At 38.5% G+C, this 25,548-nt stretch overlaps 1 protein-coding gene across 1 annotated transcript; it reads left to right on the top strand.

Annotated features, from left to right (window-relative positions):
• On the top strand, positions 1-25,548 carry HAVCR1 (hepatitis A virus cellular receptor 1). The gene is made up of 8 exons (XM_022590236.3): positions 1-140; positions 2,000-2,332; positions 5,511-5,825; positions 8,736-8,834; positions 12,334-12,389; positions 15,411-15,525; positions 16,384-16,420; positions 24,015-25,548. The coding sequence occupies exons 1-8, from the start codon at positions 95-97 to the stop codon at positions 24,115-24,117; spliced, it is 1,104 nt and encodes a 367-aa protein (XP_022445944.2). The 5' UTR covers positions 1-94; the 3' UTR covers positions 24,118-25,548.

Here is a 25,548-nt window from a genome sequence, read left to right as displayed (position 1 = left end):
GTTGCAATCTGAGAATTAAGACTCGTTCTGATACCATCTGGTTTGGGGGCACACCAACCAGCGTGCTCTGTCTTTCCTTCAGGCCGATACCATCATGCATCCGTGGGTAGCCATCCTGGGCCTCATACTCCTTCTGACAGGTAAGTGAATAGGTGGGCTGTTCTTTGGAAGTGCTGAGGAAGGGGGAGTATGGGGGGGGTGTGGGTGTGGTGGGTGAGGGTAGGTGTTCTTGGGGTTTGTTGGAAGGTAATGAGGTCAACTAGTGACCAAAGAACCAGGGTGACACCTTAAACCAAAGAAATTGCATAAGTGCTAAGAATTACAAAATCTATGGGTAGGTGAACAAGGCATGATGCAGTACAGGATGACATGTGCTGCCATTTGTGTTGAAACCAAAAAAAGGAGTAGGTAGATGGTTGTGTATGCATGAACTACTCAAGTGTATGTAGCAAAGAGTAACAGTTGTTGTCACAGTGTGGAAGGGGACGGGAAGAAGAAAAGGGGATAGGGTGGGAAGGAGACGAGTGCTTTATTGTACCATTTTGTGCCGTTTGATTTTTTTTAACCATGTGCAACTATTTCTTTTAAAAAGAAAATATTTTAACTTTCCTGGCAGTCCAGTGATTAAGATTCCGTGACTGCAAAGCAGGGGGCGAGGGTTTGATCCCTGGTTGGGGAACTAAGATCCCACATGCCTCCCGGTGTGGCCAAAAAAAAAATTTAAAAAGAAAAATATGTTAATTCAAAACATTCTGTGAGATAGGGAAAAATTTTAGAAATAGACATATCTTAAGTTTTAAAAACAATCTCTAGAGGTGGGAATGTGAGGAAAGTACATTTTTAAATTATACTTCTAAAACTTAAATTTTTATAATTAGCATGTATTACCTTTGTAGTCCAAAAATGACATTAAGCAAAATTAAATATTATCAGAATTCCAGTGAAAAATACAGACTCTTAATTTATGTAACAATGAGTGTTTTATTCGCAGAGCATTTCCCAAACTCACAGCTCAGTCCTAACTATGATTAACTGTTGAATCTCAGATTTCTTTCAAGGACCACCCAGACTGCATTTGGCAATTCAGGGTTTTTTAAGCCACTGCCACAGGAGAGAGTTTTCCTGTCTCTTTGTTTTTAAGAGGCAAAATTTAGTATTTGATCGAATATTCTCCGATTTTTTGGTTTCACCTGGGTAAGTGGACCTTACCACCTGCATTGCAGGGCTGTCATCAACTCACGAGAAAGGATCCCTGCTTAAATTTTTTGGATTGATCGTAAAGCATGATAAGCCTCAGTTCCTCCTGAAACTATTATAAACCCTTTTTTCTAAGAACTGATTTCTAAAGAGTTTACTAGGCTTCTGCCTTCTAGTCAATGCTGCTTTAAGTAAAACATTAGCTCTGATTTTTTTTTTTTTAAGTAAGAGAGGGGTTGTGAGGTGACTTTATTTGCAATAGCAATTTTAAAAATTGCAATAAAAATTGAAAATCAAAACTTTAAATGCAATAGACTTTTTAAAACAAATTTCAACTGAGACAGTGATTGAATCTAGGGGAGAGGAAAAGCCGCATGTATGTATTACCTATTAAATAAGCAGATACCTGTCAAACACAGGATGAAGTACACACACACTCATGCATTACTGGAGTATCATTTGTTTCAAACCTTTTGGAAAGAAATTTGGTCATATTCACCAAGAGACTGAATATATTTCTGCCTTTTATCCCGATACTTTCTTTCTTGGAAATCTTTTCCTATTAGGAAATAATCCTGAATACAGAAAAACGTTTATAAGATGTTTTATCTACAAATATATCTAGTAAATAGTAACGCTGCTAAAGAATATGTTAACATAGAAAAATGCTTATACTAAATTTTAAAACTCAAGATATAGTCAGATGATTACAAACCAAAGAAGCTATATAAAGAAAAAAAATGAGAATGAAATTAAAGTTAAAATATTGAGACCTCATGCTCAGGTTTCTCTTTATTTACAGATGGTGTAACGTCTTACCCACGAGTGACTGGAGTGGAGGGTCAGTCTGTCAGGCTACCCTGCACCTATGGTGGAGAAGTCACGAGCATGTGCTGGGGCCAAGGGGCATGTCCTTTAACTCGCTGCGGAAGTGACATTATCTGGACTAACGGATACAGTGTCACCTTTCAGAAGGACAAACGTTATAAGCTAAACGGAAACATTGGTGAAGGGGATGTGTCTTTGACCATAGAGAATGCAGCCCAGGCTGACAGTGGCTTGTATTGTTGCCGTGTTGAGAAGAGAGGGTGGTTCAATGATATAAAAATCACCCTAGACTTGAGTATAAAGCCAGGTGAGCTTGTCTTCCTCCTTCCTTTGATTACTTCCTGTGGGTTCCCAGAGATAAGAGTTTTCTGTTTGATGTTAACTGTCTTCCTTTATTAGGGAAAGAGGAGGTTCCTATAATCTTGTTTTCTAATAACTTTTGGAATAGAGTAACTTCTATTTGTGTAGAATGAAGTGTTAAGACCCAACACAGTCAAAAATAAATAAAATAAAAAATAAATTAATTTAAAAAAAAAAGACTAACCTTGATTCAAGACCATAGTCTAGAGATCTTCCCAGTCAGCAAACTACCTCCTAAAGCAGTGCTTCAAAAATGCTAGTTGGTTCATGAAAAAGCATTCACTGTTCCACAGTGAAATATAGTGAACATTTTTATGGAGGTAAATTTATTCCACTTGAAGAACTGCCCTTTTCTCTGAGGTTATGTCTTAGAAGAATTCTCAAGTGTCCTGTCTTAACATTTTAAGACTTATAGAGAATTCATACATATAAAATAGGTAATATAAGGTCCTGTCAAGTAGATGTATCATTTGGCTTTAACAATCATCGATTCAGTCTTGTTGCATGTACATTGTATAAGCCTATATAGTTTCACCCCCTCCCTCTGTCCTTTCTTGGATTTTTTGAAGCATATTTCACACCGTATCACTAAATTGACTGTTGAAAAAATAAAATGGCTTTATTGCAGTATGAAAACATTTGCATCTCAATAACGTTCACCTGTTGATTTTAAGAATTTCATAAAATCCAAAAATCTGGGAAGTTTACATTTTTCCATCTTGATGTAGACATCCTAATTTTTCTTGCCATTTGATGAAAGGAGCAGGTTCTTCAGGATTTCCTGGTTTCTGATGCTCTTTCCTAATGAATCTTCTCCCACTAAAGTCTTCTATTGACAACAGAATCCAATACCTGTGGCCTTCATAAGCTATGACTCTTTTTTGATTTAAATGAACTTGATATTGCAATCTCCCAACTTTTGTACTTGGCTTGTGTCCTTTATAAAGGCAGGTAAAATAAGGTCAATTCTGATGCAGCAAATAGCTGACTCTGGGGAACCTATATGTAGGAGGCAATTTAAGGACGCCAAAAGAGGCTGGCACTGTAGACATGTGACGAGGCAACGTGTGGAGAAGAGATTATTCTTGGAGTTGTGAAATAATCTGATTGGTCTGGCTGAATATTTTTGAAAAAGGATAGAGAAAGAAATTAGTAGGGGACTTTTTTGTTTCTTTTTGTTTTGTTTTAATTTATTTACTTTTGGCTGTGTCGGGTCTTCGTTGCTGCGCACGGGCTTTCTCTAGTTGCAGAGAGCGGGGCTGCTCTTCATCGCAGTGCGTGGGCTTCTCATTGTGGTGGCTTCTCTTGTTGCGGAGCACGGGCTCTAGGCACGCAGGCTTCAGTAGTTGTGGCTTGCGGGCTCAGTAGTTGTGGCTTGCAGGCTCTAGAGCGCAGACTCAGTAGTTGTAGCGCACCGGCTTAGTTGCTCGGCGGCATGTGGGATCTTCCCAGACCAGGGCTCGAACCCTTGTCCCCTGCATTGGCAGGTGGATTCTTAACCACTGAGCCACCAGGGAGGTCCCAGTAGGGGACTTTTAGAGGGCTTAGAAATTCTTTAATAGATGAATATTTACAAAGCCACTGCTCTGTCCAGTGGGAAACGGGTCCGTAACTGAGCCAAAGTGACTCTCTGCCTCCAATCCAATTTTTTGCTTAAGTTTTCTTGCACTTTTCACAGAATCAGCTTACTTTTCAACCTTCTGTTAGGGCTCTTCCTCAGCAGCTCCTCTACCCTTAGTTTCCTAGATTCTTCCTCAGAAAATACTTACCACTGAGGAAGACACATTAGTTAAACAAGCCAATTAGGTTTCTTCCTTTTTATAGCCTTTGATCAGACTTTTTTGCTTGCTTCCTTTTTTCTCTAGATTTGATCTCAAACTGAAGGGAGGGGATTGGATTGCACTCTTCTTAAAAACCTCTAACTACACTGTTAGAGCAGGGTCAGCAAACTGTAGCTCTAGGACCAGATCAGATTATAAAACAGGCTCACCAACAGTTTTATAAATAAAGTTTTATTGGAACACAGCCACACCCATTAGTTTGTATACTGTCTATGGCTGTTTTCACACTGACAGAGTTGAGCAATTACCACTGAGATCACAGGACCCCCAAAGCCTAAAACATTTACTAATGCCTTGTACATAATAGACACTCCTAAATATTTGTTGAAAAAAACGTTTTTCTTCTTTAAGGCAAAAATTAGTTAGTTTCCAAATTAAATTGACTTCAATCCCTCAAAAGAGTTTTCACACCAATTGTCTCCTATTCAAGAGATTTGAGCTTCTAATTTATAGTTAGTAGAGTTGAAATTTAAGAATACTTCTTGTGGGCAAAAAAGATGCCTGGTGAGAAAAAAGTACACATTCTTGATTCAATCCTGCAATTTCTGCTTTTGTGCCAGGCACTGTGTTTTGGGTTAATCCTAGTTGTAGTTCTTTCTCTGGGTAGCTCTGAGGACTTCAGTAAGTGGTTTGGAGTCCTATACCATTTCTGACTCTGGAAAGAGACAGAGTCATTACCTTTTGTTATTATCCCTTAGGAAGGAAGGAACCTTAAAAGGTCTAGTCCACCTTCAAACCAAATGCACAAGGCATCTGTGTTATCTAGCGTTTGTTAATGGTGTGAATTAATCCACATTTAGGATGCAGGTCTGTTGGGAGGGTACCCTTAGGACTGACTGAACGGAATGCTATTTGTTTGGTAAATATTCTGGTTCTTGGGAACTACTATTTAGGTCCTAGTCACACGCCACTGAGGACAAACATGGCTTCGGGCTCTAGACTTTTTTCCCTACCTCACGGACGTTTATGAAGATACATAAATCTGATATGCGGGACTAGTCTTTTCAAAGGGCTTCGATACAAATCCCAGGTGTCATTTTTTTATCTCCAAACCTCCCCATATATACTCCTTTCAATGCAGCTGTTTCCTTGTTGTGAACATGTCTTCACTCCCTCCTCAGTCACATATTCTAGTTGACCAATGAGGAGAACTCCGAGTTCATGAGAGATAAGTGCTCACTTCTGACTGGGGACAGTCCCAGTGGTTGTGTTGGTGCACAGGCCCAGCACACGACTCTTGTTTCCTGCTGCTTGATGAATCCTTGCTTTCATGTTGATTTCTAGCTCCACCTACGACAACAGTAATGACCACTATTACTCCACCAATGACCACCACTACTACTCCACCACCAACTACCACCACTACTACTCCACCACCAATGACGACCACTACTGCTCCACCACCAACTACCACCACTAATACTACTCCATCAACAACGATCACCATTACTACTCCACCAACTACCACTACTACTACTCCACCACCAGTGACGACCACTACTGCTCTACCAACAACGATGGTCACCACTGCTCCAACAACAACGAGGGCCTCTACCTCTGCTCTTCCAGTGCCAGCACCCACAGAGAACCTCCAGCCAGGTAAACAGATGTGCTTCTGAGCCCAGAAGGCTTTAAAAGGGAGGATATAGACCATCCAGGGTGTTGTGTTAAGGCAGAAGTGCAATCTGGGGTAAGGATTTGAACAGGCTTCCAAACCTGGCTTCACAGAATCTGTGAACCTCCGTCCCATGTTATATTCACCTTTTGTATGTATAAACATCTTCATAGTGAGGGGACCCTATAGCTTTTTATCAGATTCTCAAAGGAATTCATTAATAGCAAAAAAAAAAAAAAAAAAGAAATAAAAAAGGCAGACCACTGATCTTGGACATCTAAGGAGGATGGTGGGGATTTGGCCCAGTTGAACACAGACTTATGAGGAAAAATAGGGAATGCCAGAACAGGGTCAGGTGAACGAGATTCTGTCCTTACAAGGAGCTCTGAATAGAGATCATTTAATCCATTCTGAAGTCTCACCCAACACTTGAGGATAAGATTTCAGTGAAGTTAATGTTTACTCTAGAACCACGCTAACTGCTTTACAAGTATTAAGCCACTTCATTCTTATGACAATCCTACGCCTTGTAGGTGTGATTCAATCCTAGGTTATATTTGTGAGGACCGAGGCACAGAGTCTAAGTTCAGTGCTGACAGTCATACGAATAGAAAATGGCTGAGTCAAGATTGTCCCCTTTAATCTGAATGTTGGGCCTTTGCTGCCTTCTATTATGAACATAGAGCTTATGTTTGGATGAATTTGTCCTGATCTGGCATTCTCACTGGAAAAGCCTTCATACAATTACCCTGTCTTTTCAGGGTGTCAGTGACTTACACAGTTTTGCTTCTGGCATCCTTTAATTTATTTATGTAGCAGAGCAATGCTATTTATACTGATGACAAAGTAAACATCAGATTTAAGGACTTATGGGATTTAGAGTGCACACGTTTGTTTTTTCAATTCTGGCTACATAGTTCATAGTTCAACTTTATATTAGATTAAAGTTTAGGTTAATACAAGTGGAGAATAATTTGACTTAAAGCTGGGGAAATAGCTTGCCACTCTGAGGACATGTTTAGGTTCAAACTTTCTATTTTTCGGATTAAAAATGTAAATTTTTAGTGGAGGTTCTCAAAGCCTCCACAACCCTTTGGCACTTTAAAGTGGCTCCGGATCCTGAGGAATAACACAAATGTCACAACCTTTTAGCCGAAAAAGTCTGATGGAACATATCGATTTCCCTTCATTCCCGTTGAACCATGTCTATATTCAACCAGGAGGGATCTGAAGGATTGGACTTTGAACTGAGTTTTAAAGAGACGTCTTTAGGTTAAAACTGGGATTTTAGAGCCATAAAACTTTGTAAGAAAAATAGTTTTGTTCCAGGCAGCGAACACACTAGAGCATCTGTTGACTTTCTCAATATTGATTTAGCTTCTTAATAGTTTGTGCCTGCAGAGGTGGGTGGCTTAGTGCTCCTTGTTTGGTGAACATGTGTAAGTTACGGCCTTTGTTTAAAGCAGAGTTTCAGAAGGAAAGTGTTGGTTTATGTGACCTCCTGGGGGATAGTATTAGTTGAGTCTCATAGGCATCCTGATAGTTTCCTAAAGAGTTTGAGTTTAGAGTTGAACTTTACAGTATAGAAAGGAGGTGAACACTGGAGCAGATCCAGGGCAGGGGAATTTATCTTTACATCCATTCCCTCTCTGTGCTCTGTGCCCCGTCCATGCTAGTTGCCTAAAATACTCATGCACTGGTTGGATATAAAGTTGTAGGAGCAGAGGAGAAAAGAAAGATGACCACAAAGACCCAAACTAGCGGATGAAGTTAAGCTCAAGAGGTCTTTTGCATGGATTTAAGTTGACTGAAGACACTGATCATCTGACTTTCTGATTCATCCTGTTCTTAATTCCTATAGTTCCTAAAGAGAGCCACATCCTGTTACAGATTTGAGCATTAGAGAAAAGCAAAAACAAACAAACAAACCCCACCAAAAACAAAAGACAGTTCAAAACAAGAGAAGAGATGATGTTGAAATGTGAAGACCATGGTGGGGGAGTGGAAATAGAAAGACCAGTGAGAGGCAATGAGGAAAGCCCAGGTTTGGGAACTCTTGTCCAGCCAGCACCACTAACTTGCTCTGATTTTCTGTGGTGCTCTAAGAGGAAGGGATGTAAAGATCTTATTAAGAGGCAAGTGGTCAACTCTCAGGTAAAGTGAAATGTCTGATAGAAAATAAAGAAGAGATTTCAAGAAAGGAAAAGGAAACATAACCCTGAGAACTCTTGGTGAAGCTTTTTGGTGAGAAATGGAAGATGAATCAGATAACACAGGAAATCAGTCTTATAAAAAGAGTGACCAAAACACAACTGCAGAAGGAGCCAAGGTACCAGGAACATTGCTTTGAGGCTCATTACCAAAACTCAGACATTGGACAGTACTGTCACCTTAAAGGGACCTCAAGGAATTAAATATTCTCAGTATGTTTTCCATGCTGGTCAGTGTGTGCATCTCCCTGGAAAGATGTGCAGATGGATAATTAGGAACTTGAGTAAGGTGAGGAAAACCAGATTGGGGTTCTTGTGAAGCGGGGAGAGTGGATTAGTGCCTCAAGGCCCTGGTCCACAAAAGTGCAACGTCATTGGTATGAATAAAAGTTTAATTGGGTGTCCTACATAAGATGCACTGTTGTAGGCCAGAGGGATCCTAGGAGTATAAAAAATGAAATAATTCTGTCTATTGATAAGCTCTCCAGATCATTCTCTAGATCAGATTTATTCATGATAATGAAATACCTATGTGGCAGTATACTGCCTGAAGGCCATCCTTGAATATTTTCTAAGAAAGAGTCAAAGGGTAACTCCTGATTTTAGTTTTGTTTTTTATTTTTCTTCGGGGTAGAAATTTTCCTCCACAAATTGAACACCATTCTTCCATTCTTGTCATTCCAGTAGCTTCTTTATCTTCTACTACGCAGAGAGCGGAAACCCAGCCTACCACACAGCAAGAAACAAATATAACCGGCTCCCCATCACACTCTTGCTCAACAGGTAACTTCCGTTTCTTTCCTGAACACCTGGGAGCTTTCAAATTTTGATGAACATCGGCACATTGTTAAGAAAACATATTCTGGAATGAGACAGATCTGCCCTGAGTGCCAACACTGGCTACTCCAGTCAGCTATGCGACTTGAACAAACGTCTTACCCTCTTTGAATCAGTTTTTATCCTTTGTAAAATGGATGGAATGTTACTGATTTTGTAGAATTCTTGCAAGGATTAAATGAGATAAAGATCTTGGGACACAGTTAAAAGGTAAGTGATAGATTTAGTGGCAATTATGACTATTACTTAGAATGTCCAGAAATACATACAACTGAGCGGCATAGACAGCTTATATGATTTGGGAACATCCACATATATATCAGTATTTTTCTAAACTAAATGAACCAGCTTTGACTTCAAACTTAGTATTGGGCTTACTCCCTTGGGCCAGAGCCTTAAAACACTTAAATCCAAACTACGCTGGTCCGGACCAAACTGGTCACCTGTGTTTATGCTTCCTCTAAGACCCAGAGGCTATGTAGAGCCAGGAGGCTCCCCTTCTGCCTTGTCAAGTTTTCATTTCACATGGACACTTTGAGATCGGTTGAGGACACATGACACTGGCACCAAATAGGCATGCCCCACTGAGATTCTGCTATTCCACCCCACTGCAGAAGGAGCCAAGGTACCAGGAACATTGCTTTGAGGCTCGTTACCAAGACTCAGACATTGGACAGTACTGTCACCTTAAAGGGACCTCAAGGAATTAAATATTAATTTAATTACTAATTAACAAAAGTCTTCCCCACTCTCCCCAATTTGGGTAGGTACATATTCTTTTGAGATGTAAGATTGACCTGTCTTTCCTGTGATGGAGAAAGGTGATGCTGAGTCCTGTCATCTTTACCAGCTACCTCTGTTACCTATGGTGGTAAATTTGGGGAGTGCCACATGCAGAACCCCTTTGTAATGCAGAGCTAGCTTATGTGTCCTTGTGCCTGTGATACATCCAAACAAGGTGAAGCTTTGCAAGACTCCTCGTGCACATGACTCATCGTGCTCAGGAGTTGCCAATCTGTAGTGGACCCCCAGTATGGCCTACCTTTTGCCAGTCATTCCTGCAAGCTGGTTAGTTTAAAATGGAGCCAAAGTGAAACTCAGAGAGGGACCAATTCACTTGGGATTAGCTAATGGTGACATTTGGTTTTGAAAGTGGACTCCTTAGTGTGAACTGTTTCCAGGCACAGAAACAAAGTGAAAGTAGGTTAAAATACAAAGTAACAGCAGTAGGAGCAGCTGCAACCCACACTTTTATGCGATGAGGAAGAAGAAAGTAGGAGTGGAGAATCGTTCTCTAAAATATGTCACTAAAACCTGATCAAGGTAGAGCTTTCCAGAATGGAAGAGACATTGGAGCAGCTGTGTCCCCATGACTTCTGTGACTGCTGCCATCTTGTCAGTGTCTGTGAGGCTCTCCAGACAAATCCTTACAGTGCCCCAGTCAGAATTCCATGGGTTAAAGCCTCACAAAGCAAAGAATGTTAATCTGGAAGGAAGTTTGGGCATCATATGGCCTGCTACCCACCCTTTGACAGATGGATGTGCCAGCAAACTGTCATATATTACCTCATTTAATTCTTTTAGGGCAGACCTTCCTTATTGCCATTGCCAGACTGGGGAGGCTCTTTAGTTCTGCTTTGGGGATTGATAGCTTCCACTTCAACTGCCAGTTACTAGCTGCGTGCCCATGGGCAGTTGTTGCATTCCTCATTTTGCGTGTTTGTGAAGAAGGAAGGACGTGATGTTTGGAAAGTCCATTGCACTGTGTTCCTCCCCCTATTGCTCCTTTCATTATAACATAATAGTAATAGCTGATATTTGTCTAATATGGTGTTTAGTGCATCTTCTAATGTGACAACTTTATGAGACAGACAAGTGCTATCAACAGCTTGTAGTTCAAGGTTACCCCAGCTAGAAATATAAATATATACATATACATATATACATACATAAATGTATATGCAAAGGACCTGATCAAGGTCACATTGCCAAGGGACATTGTCAGCACTGAAGTCAAGTTTTATCTGACTCAAGTCCATGTTGTTTTTATTTATTTATTTTTTATGCTGTTTTTGCAACATCACCCATTCTGTACCTGAAGTGCTTACTTAAGGTTATAACACAAGTCATACACAGAGCCTAGACTGTAGATATTGTCTTTGGCTCTCTAAGAAGTAGTGTCGGAATGAATAAAATGTAGATACAGTAATGTAAAGTGTAAAAATTTGGGGGGATATAGTTAGTCTAGTTTCATTGCCACTGGACAGTGACTTTTTTTTTTTTTTTTTTTTTGCGGTACGTGGGCCTCTCACTGTTGTGGCCTCTCCCGTTGCGGAGCACAGGCTCCGGACGCGCAGGCTCAGCGGCCATGGCTCACGGGTCCAGCCGCTCCGCGGCATGTGGGATCCTCCCGGACCGGGGCACGAACCCGTGTCCCCTGCATCGGCAGGCGGACTCTCAACCACTGCGCCACCAGGGAAGCCCAGACAGTGACATTTTTATAGCTTTGTCAGTAGTTAGGGAATTCGTAAGACCTGCAGTATTTTCACCGAATGGGAATGCAATGTGTGTGGTGGTTATGAGCCGAGGCTATTGTCTTTTACTAGAGTTGGAAACTTTAACCATTTCAGATCTGTTTCCTCATCTATAAAATGGGGTTTAAAAAATTGGTATAAGGATGTAAAGTGGTCAGTAAAAAGAGAAACCTGTATTTGACCTATAGTTGCTTAGGAGGGCCAACAGTATATGTTCTGTATGACAAACGAGATATTTTAAACACTATTAAAATTTGGATATTCAAAACTTTAAGGCATGATATCCTTTTATATTGGGGTTTTAGGTAGTATAAGATACTTTGGCCTTGGGGCTGATATAACGTATTTTCTAAAGCACTTCTGCAACAATGTCTAGGCACTGTGGCATATAATGTAGGAGTTGGATGCCACCTATTTCAGATATCTTAGTACATTTCACACACATTTTGAATATAAAACCAATGTAACAACTATTTTGGACGGGGTGGTTCTGCTCTTTGGATGTGCAATGGCCTCTGAGCGTCCTCACTGGCAGCTTCTTAGCTGTCATGAAAATATTAATTACATAAATTTAAGTGGCAATTTTTAACCTAGTTCTGATAATGGGCCACTATGACTCCTCTAAAATTGTAGGTAAACTTTCTGTGTACGTGCATTTTTTTCCACAGAGAGAAAAAAAAAGGGTTCATTTTGGAAGGGTCCATGACAAAACTGTTCAAGAAGCACAACCTTACCGGTTAAATGAATAAATGTTAGTAACTTGGTATAACTCTTGCAAGCCTACAGCATTTAGCTATATGATTATTCAACTTTTCATTCATTACCAGAAGGCAATGTGAATATATTTGGTGTTTGCAGTGAAAATTCTATACTTTTTGTCTTTCTAATTCATTTTCCTTCTTGTTGAGCAGATGGGTATGGCACTGTGACCCAGTCTCCAGATGCCCTTTGGCATTACAATCAAACTGTAAGCATATTCCTTCCTACTTTATTAGCCAGATTCACTTGTATGTCTCCCTGGAAGCAAGTTACATTTAGAGATTGTTATTGTAAGACTAGTCCACACATTTCAAATAAAGGAAGAAAAGAATTTGACTCTTAAATAGGGATGCTTTAATTAACTTAAAAAGTTTATATAGATGCACTAGTTGTCAGAAATACCTGAAAAATGATATTTTACTCTCTCTCTCCACACACACACATGCACACACACACACACACTACAGACTTTCTCCTGCCCAGAAAATTAGAAAAAACGAATGAATTAATTCAAGGATCGTGCGTTAACGTTACATACCAAGGACGGCTTCAGTGATCGTTAGAGAAGTAACGCGCTTTGAATTGATGTGGTGGAATGGGGGCCATCCCAACTAAAAGTATTATATAAATGAAAGTGTGCTTGCTTAAACATAGGCCCCCTAATATCCTTTTCCAACCCAATTGTCCTCCTATATAGAAATTTTGAGGCCACTTCTGAGTCTTTCTATGCATAAACCTCCCCATATGATGACTTATTAAGGTCCTAACATCTTGAAAAAATTTGTGATTCTGTAGGATGTTGTCATACTTTTTCCACAGTTAGATTGAGAAAAACCTTAGGGACTTTATTCTTATAATGTTCATCAAAACCTCATCTTTCTAAGTTAGAAGAATTTATCAATAGGTCCTTTACTTTTGGCTCCCTTGGGTGAACCAACTTTCCTTTTACCATGTGCAAATAATTCTTCGAAGCAACAAACCTAAAGAGCTTCAGGTATGAGCGTCATCCTGATCACAATTGGTGAGAAGTTGCAGCATGGCCATTGTAAGTGAAATTCAAGCTCAGGCAAAGTGGGGTTATTTAGTGTGAGGTCAAATGGCCTTATGTTACATACCTTAGTGACAACGAGAGCACCACTACATAGGAATGATATTGAAGATTTTAACAACTCTTATGGTATGGGCACTGATTGCTCTGATGGATATGTGCTGAATTTGTATATGCCTGTTAAATAGCAGAACTGCCACAATGTAAATGACTGTTATATTGTTATAGCTGGATTAGGAAAAAAAGAAACAAACATTCTGAACGATGAGATTGTTCTTTACCTCAGTTACCGGCAGGACAGGTATGTTTAGCAGCAAGTAGAAGCAGGTTCACAACAGGCAAAATCGTGGGCTTTTTGTGTCTTGACTCTGAAGATGTCAAGGTGTCTCCCAGGTATCCTGAAACCAAGCAGCATATATTTCGACCCAGTAAATCAACTTCCTGAACTCCATATTAGGGAGAGAATTGAACAAATACGTGATGTATAAGAAAAGATGTTCATTGCTGTTATTTATACTCATGAAAATGTTATAAACAACCTAAATGTTCAATAATAAGGGATTAATTACTTAGTCAGTTAAGCATGCCCGCTTATTGCCATTAAGCATGTTGTCACTGCAGTGCATTTACTGACATGAGAAGACAGTGTTGATTGTTAAATGAAAAAACTAACTTTTAAAATAGTGTAGGGACTTCCCTGGCGGTCCAGTGGTTAATAAGACTCTGCGCTTCCAATGAAGCAGGTGCTGGTTCGATCCCTGGTTGGGGAGCTAAGATCCCAAATGCCGTGCAGCATGACCAAAAAATGTGTGTATGTGTGTGTGTGTGTGTGTGTGTGTGTGTGTGTGTGTGTAGTGTATATACTGTAGTATATATTGAATATAGTAACTGCTTCTGTTAAGAAAAACACTAGGATAAAATTCTAGAAGAGTATGTAATGAAAAATGGTAATAGTGGCTGTTTCTGGATGTTGGGATTATGGTTGATTTTTGTTTTCCTTTCTTTATGCTTAGCTGCACATTCTAAAATGAAACTGCAGTTTTCATGTAACATAATATTTTTAAAAAGGAAGCAAAGCCTGCTTCCTGTAACTCCATGTTCCATGTAACCACTTTATCCCCCACAAGTAAGGTAATTACACAGCTTTTCCCTCCCAAGACACTGGCTGTTCCCCCTTTAAGCAAGGACAGCTCATGTTGTAAATCACCATCCTTTGTGTTCCTCATAGTGTTGATCAGGAAGTACCTAAATTACCTTTCCCAAGAACGCTATTTAATCTGCATTTGACAGACAGAGAAACAGAGGTTCAGAGAGGATAAATAACATGTCTAGGGTCACACAGCAACTAAGTAAAAGAGCTGGAATTTTGACTCCAGAGATTAAACTCTTATGCAGGAAGAGATTTGAGACTTAATCTTGTTCTCTGATCTTCACTTCCTTTCTGTTAAAATACCTACCCCATGGGGCCTCTTTAGGATTAGAGTTAAGTTATGTAAAGGGGCTGAACAAGATGCATGGTGTATTTCGGTTTTATTCTGGGAGGTGATGATCCCTTATGAACCATACTAGGAGATTTAAATAAAGTTGTATTTCTTTCCAGTTGTGCAACATTTTAATTGTTAAGCAGGGCCATGTATATGAGCATCTACTTTCAAGTCCATTTATAAATGCGTAGATGGAATCTTGAATTCTAGTTAAAAAAAAAGTTTTGTAATCAAGGGCCAATTTTAATAATTGAACACATTCACATAGCTTGAGATAACACCACCACGTCAACTTATATAGGAACAAAAATTGTTGTTTTCTTTTTTAATATCATAAGAGGATTATTTATGAAAATAGCTTATTAATTTTTTAAAATAGGTATAATTTACATATAATAAAGCACACTGATTTGAAGTGTACAATTTGAGTTTTGACAAGTGTATACACCTCTGTAAATACCACCGCAAGCAAGAGATAAAACACTTCTACCACCCCAAATACATTTTGAGTTCTACATTGTCTTAGAATTTCACCACATGGTTATAACTTTAAATTATTTGGTCTTCCCCTCATGATCCGGAACTAGCCAAAGGCCAATAAAGATAAGTGTGTCTGTGTACATTATTTTCAGAAATGTTTTCTACCCATAATTCTAAGAAGATTTTTTTTTTTTTTGATCTGCTGATGTTTCCTTAGCTTGTGACGCTGGCACAAGATCCATGGATGAGCACCAATGAGGGAGTCTACATTGGAGTCTGTGTTACTGCCTTGGTATCATTGCTCACATTTTTGGTTTTCATGGTTAGCAAAAGTAAGTCACCTCAGGACTGTGCCTGCGGGAGTTTTCTTGAGCCAAACTGCCTGTAGCCCTACACACCACATGATTTGAATTTCACATAGCTTTCTTGGTTTTTACCTTGTTCTTTTTTTATTTTTTCTTTATCTTAAAATTATTGTCCCATACAGAGAAACATGATATTTAAATTCTCCATAGGAGAAATTAAATGTGGAGAAGTAAGTGTTGATTGGGTAGAGTTGGGGTTTGGAAGGCAGCAAACCATTGTAATATATAAGATGTGTTCACTCCTCCTTTCCCCCTTCCCTCAAGAACCAAGTTTTGGCCCTATAGGGGGTGAAATTGTTGAGGGTGTTACAACACCCACTTAACAGAAGAAGCAAATGGGACATTGAGAGGGATACATGATTTCAGGGCGAAGAGTAGAACAAAGGGGTTCACAAGGCACCCATCCAGGGCCTCCTGGTCTCCTTCCACCAGTTGTGCATGTGTGTAAAACCTGTCACCTATGGAAGAAACACAATCCCCCATTTTTTTTACAGTGAAATATAATTGCATTAAAGTAAGTTGGGATGTGTGGGTGAATACACTAAACTATTAGTAAACATGAGATACTTTATACTAAGGGGCTTATTTGGCTCCTACAGATTCAAAAAAAGTTACCTGGAGTTATCAGGCGAGGGTCCAGATTGGTTTTTTTCCCCTTCTTTTTAAAAATATTTTCTTATAAATTAATTTTTTCAGCTTCTGAGGTCTGTACAGATTTTGTTCATATCAAAGTAATAACAGTAATAATATACTTGTTTGGAAAAAAAATCTCATGAACTCTGTGTCTTACATGTTTAATTTTCTCTCACTTCTTCCCCAATTTAGGATATTTTTGCCTGAGTAGCAAGGTGGAGCTACTACGGTAAGGTTGAAAGTTTGTGTCAATGCTTTTTGATATTCTTACTCTAGTAAAAATAAGGATAATTTCTCTCTCCCTCTCTTTTCCTTCTGAACTCTCCATTTTATACTCTGGATCCTGAAAAATCTAGTATATAGGACACCTCCATTGCCGTCCAACCTTCCAGTGATATTTTTAGCATCTCTGTATTTCCCTGGAATTGCGCCAGAACTGCTCCAGAAACAGTACCTCAAACCTGACCGCTAGAGCAAGAGAACTAAATTGCAGATTTTGTTTGATGGGACATTTGAATGGGTTGTTTGGTTTGTTATTTGATTTCATTCAGGGCTTTGTTTATTGAGTGTTTATTGAATGCCTACTAAATTCCAAAGAGATGGACAAAACAGACAGAAACGTATAAATGAATAAGCAGAGTATTTTTAGAACTTGCAGAGAAATGCCATGGGGAATACAGAGCAAGGCAATAGGCTATGTGAGTGAGCCCCAACGGAGCAGAAGGCAGTTCTGCAAAGATCTGGAGGAAGATGACTCCAGGCTGAAGACATACAAAGGCACAGGCTGAGGCACGTGCTTCCAGCTCCCCACCCTTCCCACCATCCCCATTGTTACATGCCCAGCCTGCTCTGTTCCTTTACATTAGTTGTTGGGCCTCATAGCATTTGAATTTTTTGCAAATCTACCCCACTGCCCAGGGAAAGTGAAATCCTCTTTATATGCATTCATGTAGTCATTTCCCCAAACACCTGTCTGTAATGGTAGGAAACCTCTGCCTACTTCCAAATCCAAATAGCCTGCTTCATTTGGTCCAGCTTGGACTTTTTTTTTTTTTTTTTTGAGATATAGTTGTTTTACAATGTTGTGTTAGTTTCTACTGTACAGCAAAGTGGAGTTCCCTGTGCTATACAACAGGTTTTTATTAGTTATCTATTTTATACATATTGGTGAATATATGTTAATCCCAATCTCCCAATTCATCCCTCCCCGCCCCCACTTTCCCCCCTTGGTGTCCATATGTTTGTTCTCTACATCTGTGTCTGTATTTCTGCCTTGCAAACTGGTTCATCTATACCATTTTTCTAGATTCCACATATATGCATTAATATACGATATTTGTTTTTCTCTTTCTGACTTACTTCACTCTGTATGACAGTCTCTAAGTCCATCCACGTCTCTAAAAATGACCCAGTTTCATTCCTTTTTATGGCTGAGTAATATTCCATTCTCTATATGTACCACATCTTCTTTATCCATTCATCTGTCGATGGGCATTTAGGTTGCTTCCATGACCTGGCTATTGTAAATAGCACTGCAATGAATATTGGGGTGCACGTGTCTTTTTGAATGATGATTTTCTCTGGGTATATGCCCAGTAGTGGAATTGCTGGGTCATATGGTAATGTAGATTTTCTGATGATGGCCGTTCTAACTGGTGTGAGGTAATACCTCATTGTAGTTTTGATTTGCATTTCTCTAATAATTAGTGATGTTGAGCAGCTTTTCAAGTGCTTCTTGGCCATCTGTATGTCTTCTTTGGAGAAATGTCTATCTAAGTCTTCTGCCCACTTTTGGATTGGGTTGTTTGTTTTTTAGATATTGAGGTACATGAGCCGTTTATATATTTTGGAGATTAATTCTTTGTCCATTGATTTGTCTGCAAATATTTATCTCATTCTGAGGGTTGTCTTTTTGTCATGTTTATACTTTCTTTTGCTGTGCAAAAGCTTTTAAGTTTCATTAGGTGCCATTTGTTTATTTTTGTTTTTAATTTCCATTACTCTAGAAGGTGGGTGAGAAAAGATCTTGCTGTGATTTATGTCAAAGAATGTTCTTCCTATGTTTCCCTCTAAGAGTTTTATAGCGTCCGGTCTTACATTTAGGTCTTTAATCCATTTTGAGTTTATTTTTGTGTATGGTGTTAGGGAGTGTTCTAATTTCATTCTTTTACATGTAGCTGTCCAGTTTTCCAAGCACCACTCATTGAAGAGACAGTCTTTTCTTCATTGTATATCCTTGTCTCCTTTGTCATAGATTAGTTGACCATAGGTGCATGAGTTTATTATCTCTGGGCTTTCTATCCTGTTCCATTGATCTAAATTTCTGTTTTTGTGCCAGGACCATATTGTCTTGATTACTACAGCTTTGTAGTATAGTCTGAAGTCAGGGAGTCTGATTCCAGATCTGTTTTTTGTTTTTTTTTTCTCAAGATTGCTTTGGCTATTTGGAGTCTTTTGTGTCTCCATACAAATTTCAAGATTTTTTGTTCTAGTTCTGTAAAAAATGACATTGGTAACTTGATAAGTATTACATTGAATCTGTAGATTGCTTTGGGTAGTATAGTCATTTTCACAATATTGATTCTTCCAATCCAAGAACATGGTATATCTCTCCATCTGTTTGTGTCATCTTTGATTTCTTTCATCAATGTCTTACAGTTTTCTGAGTACAGGTCTTTTACCTTCTTATGCAGGTTTATTCCTAGGTATTTTATTCTTTTTGTTGCAATGGTGAATGGGATTGTTTCCTTAATTTCTCTTTCTGATCTTTTGTGGTTAGTGTATAGGAATGCAAGAGATTTCTTTGCATTAATTTTTTTTCCTGCAACTTTACCAAATTCGTTGGTTAGCTCTAGTAGTTTTCTTGTTCTTTAAAAATTGCCATTGGTAATTTGATAAGGATTACTTTGCATCTTTAGGATTTTCTATGTATAGCATCATGTCATCTGCCAACAGTGACAGTTTTACTTCTTCTTTTCCAATTCGTATTCCTCTTATTTCTTTTTCTTCTCTGATTGCTGTGGCTAAGACTTCCAAAACTATGTTGAATAATAGTGGCGAGACTGGACATCCTTGTCTTATTCCTGATCTTAGAGGAAATGCTTTCAGTTTTTCACCATTGAGAATGATGTTGCTGTGGGTTTGTGGTATATGGCCTTTATTATGTTGAGGTACCTTCTCTCTATACCCACTTTCTAGAGGGTTTTTATCATACACAGGTGTTGAATTTTGTCAGAAGCTCTTTGTGCATCTATTGAGATGATCACATGGTTCTTATTCTGCAGTTTGTTAATGTGGTGTATCACATTGATTGATTTGCATATATTGAAGAATCCTTGCATTCCTGGGATAAATCCCATGTGATCATGGTGTATGATCCTTTTAATGTGCTGTTGCATTCTGTTTGCTAGTATTTTTTTGAGGATTTTTGCATCTATATTCATCAGTGATATTGGTCTGTAATTTTCTTTTTTTGTAGTGTCTTTGTCTGGTTTGGGTATCAGGGTGATGGTGGCCTCGTAGAATGAGTTTGTGAGTGTTCCTTCCTCTGCAATTTTTTTGGAGGAGTTTGAGAAGGATGGGTGTTAGCTCTTCTCTAAATGTTTGATGGAATTCACCTGTGAAGCCATGTGGTCCTGGACTTCTGTTTGTTGGAAGGTTTTTAATCACAGTTTCAATTTCATTACTTGTGATTGGTCTGTTCATATTTTCTATTTCTTCCAGGTTAAGTCTTGGAAGGTTATACCTTTCTAAGGATTTGGTCATTTCTTCCAGGTTATCCATTTTATTGGCATAGAGTTTGTTGTAGTAGTTTCTTATGATGCTTTGTATTTCTGTGGTGTCTGTTGTAACTTCTCCTTTTTCTTTTCTGATTTTATTGATTTCAGTCCTTTCCCTCTTTTTCTTGATGAGCTTGCCTAAAGGTTTATTTATCTTCTTAGAGAACCAACTTTTAGTTTTATTGATCTTTGCTATTTTTTCCTTTGTTTCTATTTCATTTTTTTCTGCTCTAATGTTTATGATTTCTTTCCTTCTACTAACTTTGGGTTTTGTTTGTTCTTCTTTTTCAAGTTCCTTTAGATGTAAGTTTAAATTGTTTATTTGAGATTTTTCTTGTTTCTTGAGGTAGGGTTGTATTGCTATAAACTTTCCTCTTAGAACTGCTTTTGCTGCATCCCATAGATTTTGGATCATCGTGTTTTTGTTGTCATTTGTCTCTAGGTATTTTTTGATTTCCGCTTTGATTTCTTCAGTGATCTCTTGGTTATTTAGTAGCATATTGTTTAGCTTCCATGTGTTTGTGTTTTTTACATTTTTTTCCTGTAATTTATTTCTAATATCATAGTGTTGTGGTTGGAAAAGATGCTTGATACAATTTCAATTTCTTTAAATTTACCGAGGCTTGATTTGTGACCCAAGATATGATCTATCCTGGAGAATGTTCCATGTGCACTTGAGGAGAAAGTGTAATATGGTGTTTTTGGATGGAATGTCCTATAAACATCAATTAAATCTATCTGGTCTATTGTGTCATTTAAAGCTTGTGTTTCCTTATTAATTTTCTGTCTGGATGTTCGGTGTAAGTGAGGTGTTAAAGTCACCCACTATTATTGTGTTACTGTCAATTTCCTCTTTTATAGCTGTCAGCATTTGCCTTACATATTGAGGTGCTCCTATGTTGGGTGCCTATATATTTATAATTGCTGTATCTTCTTCTTGGATTGATCCCTTGATCATTAGGTAGTGTCCTTCCTTGTGTCTTGTAACATTCTTTATTTTAAAGTCTATTTTATCTGATGTGAGTATTGCTACTCCAGCTTTCTTTTGATTTCCATTTGTATGGAATATCTTTTTCCATCCCCTCACTTGCAGTCTGTATGTGTCCCTAGGTCTGAAGTAGATCTCTTGTAGACAACATATATATGGGTCTTGTTTTTGTATTCATTCAGCGAGCCTGTGTCTTTTGGTTGGAGCATTTAACCCATTCACATTTAAGATGATTATCAACATGTATGTTCCTATGACCATTTTCTTAATTGTTTTGAGTTTGTTTTTGTAGGTCCTTTCATTCTCTTGTGTTCCGCAATTAGAGAAGTACCTTTAGCATTTGTTGTAGAGCTGGTTTGGTGTTGCTGAATTCTTTTAGCTTTTGCTTGTCTGTAAAGCTTTTGATTTCTCCATCAAATCTAAATGAGATCCTTGCCGGGTAGAGTATTCTTGGTTGTAGGTCTTCCGTTTCATCACTTTAAATATATCATGCCACTCCCTTCTGGCTTGCAGTGTTTCTGTTGAGAAATCAGCTGTTAACCTTATGGGAGTTCCCTTGTATGTTATTTGTCATTTTTCCCTTGTGGCTTTCAATAATTTTTCTTTGTCTTTAATTTTTGCCAATTTCATTACTATGTATCTTGGTGTGTTTCTCCTTGGGTTTGTCCTGTATGGGGCTTGCTGCACTTCCTGGAATTGGGTGGCTATTTCCTTTCCCATGTTACGGAAGTTTTCGATTATAATCTCTTCAAATATTTTCTCTTGTCCTTTCTCTCTCTCTTCTCCTTCTGGGACCCCTATAATCCGAATGCTGTTGCATTTAATGTTGTCCCAGAGAATCTCTTAGGCTGTCTTCATTTCTTTTCATTCTTTTTTCTTTATTCTGTTCTGCAGCAGTGATTTCTACCATTCTGTCTTCCAGGTCACTTATCCGTTCTTCTGCATCAGTTATTCTGCTATTGATTCCTTCTAGTGTATTTTTCATTACAATTATTGTATTATTCATCTCTGTTTGTTTGTTCTTTAATTCTTCTAGGCCTTTGGTAAACATTTGTTGCATCTTCTTTACCTTTGCCTCCATTCTTTTTCTGAGGTCGTGGATCACCTTCACTATCATTATTCTGAATTCTTTTTCTGGAAGGTTGCCTATCTCCACTTCATTTAGTTGTTTTTCCAGGGTTTTATTTTGTTCCTTCATCTGGGACATGGTCCTGTGCCTTTTCATTTTGTCTGTCTTTCTGTGATTGTCCAGCTTGGGCTTTAAACAGGTTTTTCTTCGATTCCAAATCCATCCCTCTTAAGCTGCCAGATGTTATTCCTAGTTCTCTTTCATTGGATGTTATTACATAGTGTTTCCTATGTCTGAGTTAATCATATGAGCCAATCCACAGAACATGCCTTGAACTATGCCAAACATATTGCAAGTGTTCCATAAACATTGGCTTTTATTATTGCAGTCATGCCCTTCACAGCAGTGAACCTGTACACCCTTCATAGGCACTATTATTATTCTTAGTCTACAGATTGGAAAACAGGTTTAGAGATGTTAGTAACATCCAAGGTCGCACCGCACAGCAGGTAAACGACTCAATCTTATGTCTCTTAGAGTCCAAAACCCATACTTATAGAAATTTTTGACTATCTGCTTCCAGGAATGGAAGAAAAAAAATACTCCCTACAGGCAGAAAAGCATGAAAGATAGCATCCTTTTAGTTTATTTTTGTCCTTTTGCTGTTAACGTTTTTTTAAAGTTTCACTTTTTGTCACCTAATTAGAAAAGAAAATATTTATTGTAGGAAATACTGTATAATACAGCAAAGCAAAGCAAAACAAAACCAAAAATGAGCATTTCCCCATGAATTTATTTTTGGTGCACCTATATCACATTGACTCATTTTGAGCTGCTGACACCTAAATGGTTTCCACACATGTGTGACTAATCCATTTAAAGATCAGAGCTGAATGAAGATGCAGTACATTTCATATCATTTCTGGGCAGGCTTAACTAATAAAAAGTAGTAACTATAAACACGACAAATTATAAAAGAGTAGCAATATCAAAACTCCACAAATGACCTATTCATATTGATGTGTGAGCATATGTGTTATAAAAGTCATTTAACCCATGGCTTTCTAATTTTGACCATTAAGGCATGGTAAGATTTTTGACTCCATGATCTAGTATACACTTTGATGAAACAATACTATTTAACTATACCAGTATGCTCTGATATTTTGTATACTTATATATATTTATCTTAAAAACAGGATATAGAGCACTAAATAGATTTAATAACCCTCTCTAAAGGGTCACAGTCCACAGTTGGAAAAACACTAGCCAAACCATTTCCTAGCCATCTTTGAGAATATGTATACTGGTTTAGTACTTCAATTTGATGTCTGATGTTTGTCTTCTTAGATTTTCTTTCTTTGTTTTTTTTAAAGATATTTATTTATTTACTTGGCTGCATCGGGTCTTAGTTGTGACACATGGGATCTTCTTTGAGGCATGTGGCATCTTTTGTTGCAGTGCATGGGCTTCTCTCTAGTTGTGGTGTACGGGTTTTCTCTCTCTAGTTGTGGCACGTGGGCTCCAGAGTGTGTGGGCTTTGTAGTTTGCATCATGAGGTCTCTCTCACTGAGGCCTGCAAGCTCAGTAGTTCTGGCACACGGGCTTAGTTGCCCCATGGCATGTGCAATCCTAGTTCCGTGACCAGGGATCGAACCTGCATCCCCTGCATTGGAAGGCAGATTCTTTACCACTGGACCATCAGGGAAGTCCCTAGATTTTCAATTTTTGTATTCTATTACATGAGACTCTAGAAGGAGACCAGTCTGAGGTTTTAGAAACTACTGCTGAGGTTTTCTACCTGCTTATTAAACACTTTCCTGAAATTTCATATTCACAACTCTGAAAGCTTGTATTTATTTCATAGGCTGTGTGAATGGGGTTCTGGGAAATGCAAATACCCAATCTTGCTTGAACATAAACAAGTGCACTGCTCATACTTGAGAAGTGGTCTGCTTTTCTCTTACTCATGTTATTCTTTCTGTAGTGTGATTCCGTTGAGGGACTCTCACATTGGAGCTTTGAAAAATGCAGCTCTGAAGCCTGTCCGAGCAGAAGACAATATCTACATTATTGATGACCTTCATTAAGTCATGGATCCAGTGGCCTTCTAAGGCATTATGCCCTTGACTGTGGAAGACAGTGACCAGATATCACTGTGCCAGAGTCCTTTCATGAAGCAGGACAATTTTTCCATCAGTTTCCCATGGCATTCCAACCAGTCGGTGATATTGGGTAGAGTGAGTCTAGCTCATCTGTGTACCGTCAACCTCTGTAACATTGTCCTAATTTTTTATACTAAAACTGGCTCAATCTTTCTGGTCATTGCAGAGCTCTCTCCAAAACATGAAATTTATTCCTTAGAATTGTACATTCTCTTTAGACCCTATGAATCCTGTTTTCTATCAAGAATTCTCCTTGGGGAGACAGAATAAACACTACTACCTCAGTTACCAAAGCTGTCAAGAAGAGCTGAATACCACTTAGAATCAACAAATCCAATTTGGGACTTAAAGGACTTAACTTGGAAGCATTTCATGATTGTCATTTTTTTTAATCAAGCAACTTCAAATGTTATATTCATTAGGGCCCCCAAAGATTTCAAATCATGGGAGTGTACAGGTTTTTATTTACACAATGGGAAAATAGAAGTGAATGTGATTTTGCCATTATAGGTATATCTGGTTTCTCAGGGCTCTGGAAATAGAAGTGCTTTCCCTGGGACCAGGATGGGTATTTTAGCAGTTAGAAGAAGCTGGCGTAGTGAGTGGACCATGGAGACACCAGGGGAAGAAAATCAATTGCCATATGATTTATGCTGTTTCGGCTACATTGGTGCCACAGTTCTAGGCACTTATGTAGACAACTGGCAGACTCTCTGATGTAATTTTTAGAATGAGGCAGCGTGGAAATAAAAGGAAAAAAGAGGGGGAGGGAGTAGTAAAAGAGGCTTTCTGACTTAGAAAAGCTAGTTTGCAAATATAATAGTGTTGTTTGAGAGTGTTACCAGTTTCAACCGAAATGCTAAGTTGTCCTCAAACCACTTTGATTTTTAAAATTGTTTTGGAAGGATAAAGGGTCTTTTTCATATTGAATCAATTCCTGTGTTATATCTTTTTCACAGCTCAATTAAATTTTTGGTTTTTCCAGAAGAATTAGAGAAAGGCTAACGGTAAGGATATTTTTAGTCACTAGGAGCATTTTTACATGAACAGTTAACAAGACTGGAAATTAATTTCAATTTGAGTAAACCCTGAAACAACTCATGCTTGAGTTATTTGGGAGGTGTTCAGAGCTACTCACACCAAAGTGGTCCATGAGGGCTGGATGCTTGTTTTTGAAGGTGATGTTTTTGACACTTCTGCGGAGTTCTGGGAAATTAACAGGACCTCTGAATAAAGGTTATGGGGCAAAGAAGATTGCTAAACATTGTATACTAGTTTTCACAAGTGGGACCAGACTTATCTAGTTTAAAAAATTATGTTCCAACTACAGGGATTTTTTTTTTTAATTCAAGACAA

The sequence above is a fragment of the Delphinapterus leucas genome, chromosome 3 (assembly GCF_059928025.1).
Source record: "Delphinapterus leucas isolate spDelLeu-1000000601 "Yukka" chromosome 3, BTC_Dleu_Yukka2, whole genome shotgun sequence".
Classification (NCBI taxonomy): Eukaryota; Metazoa; Chordata; class Mammalia; order Artiodactyla; family Monodontidae; genus Delphinapterus; species Delphinapterus leucas.
Note: the sequence above shows the minus strand (reverse complement) of the source record. Positions and strands in the feature narration are given on the sequence as shown.

Excerpts from the sequence above, each read along its gene's own strand:
- HAVCR1 (XM_022590236.3), top strand. The coding sequence starts at position 95 with ATGCATCCGTGGGTAGCCATCCTGGGCCTCATACTCCTTCTGACAG. Across the intron at positions 141-1,999 it reads CCTCATACTCCTTCTGACAG|ATGGTGTAACGTCTTACCCA; the intron begins GTAAGTGAATAG and ends CTTTATTTACAG. Across the intron at positions 5,826-8,735 it reads CACAGAGAACCTCCAGCCAG|TAGCTTCTTTATCTTCTACT; the intron begins GTAAACAGATGT and ends TTGTCATTCCAG.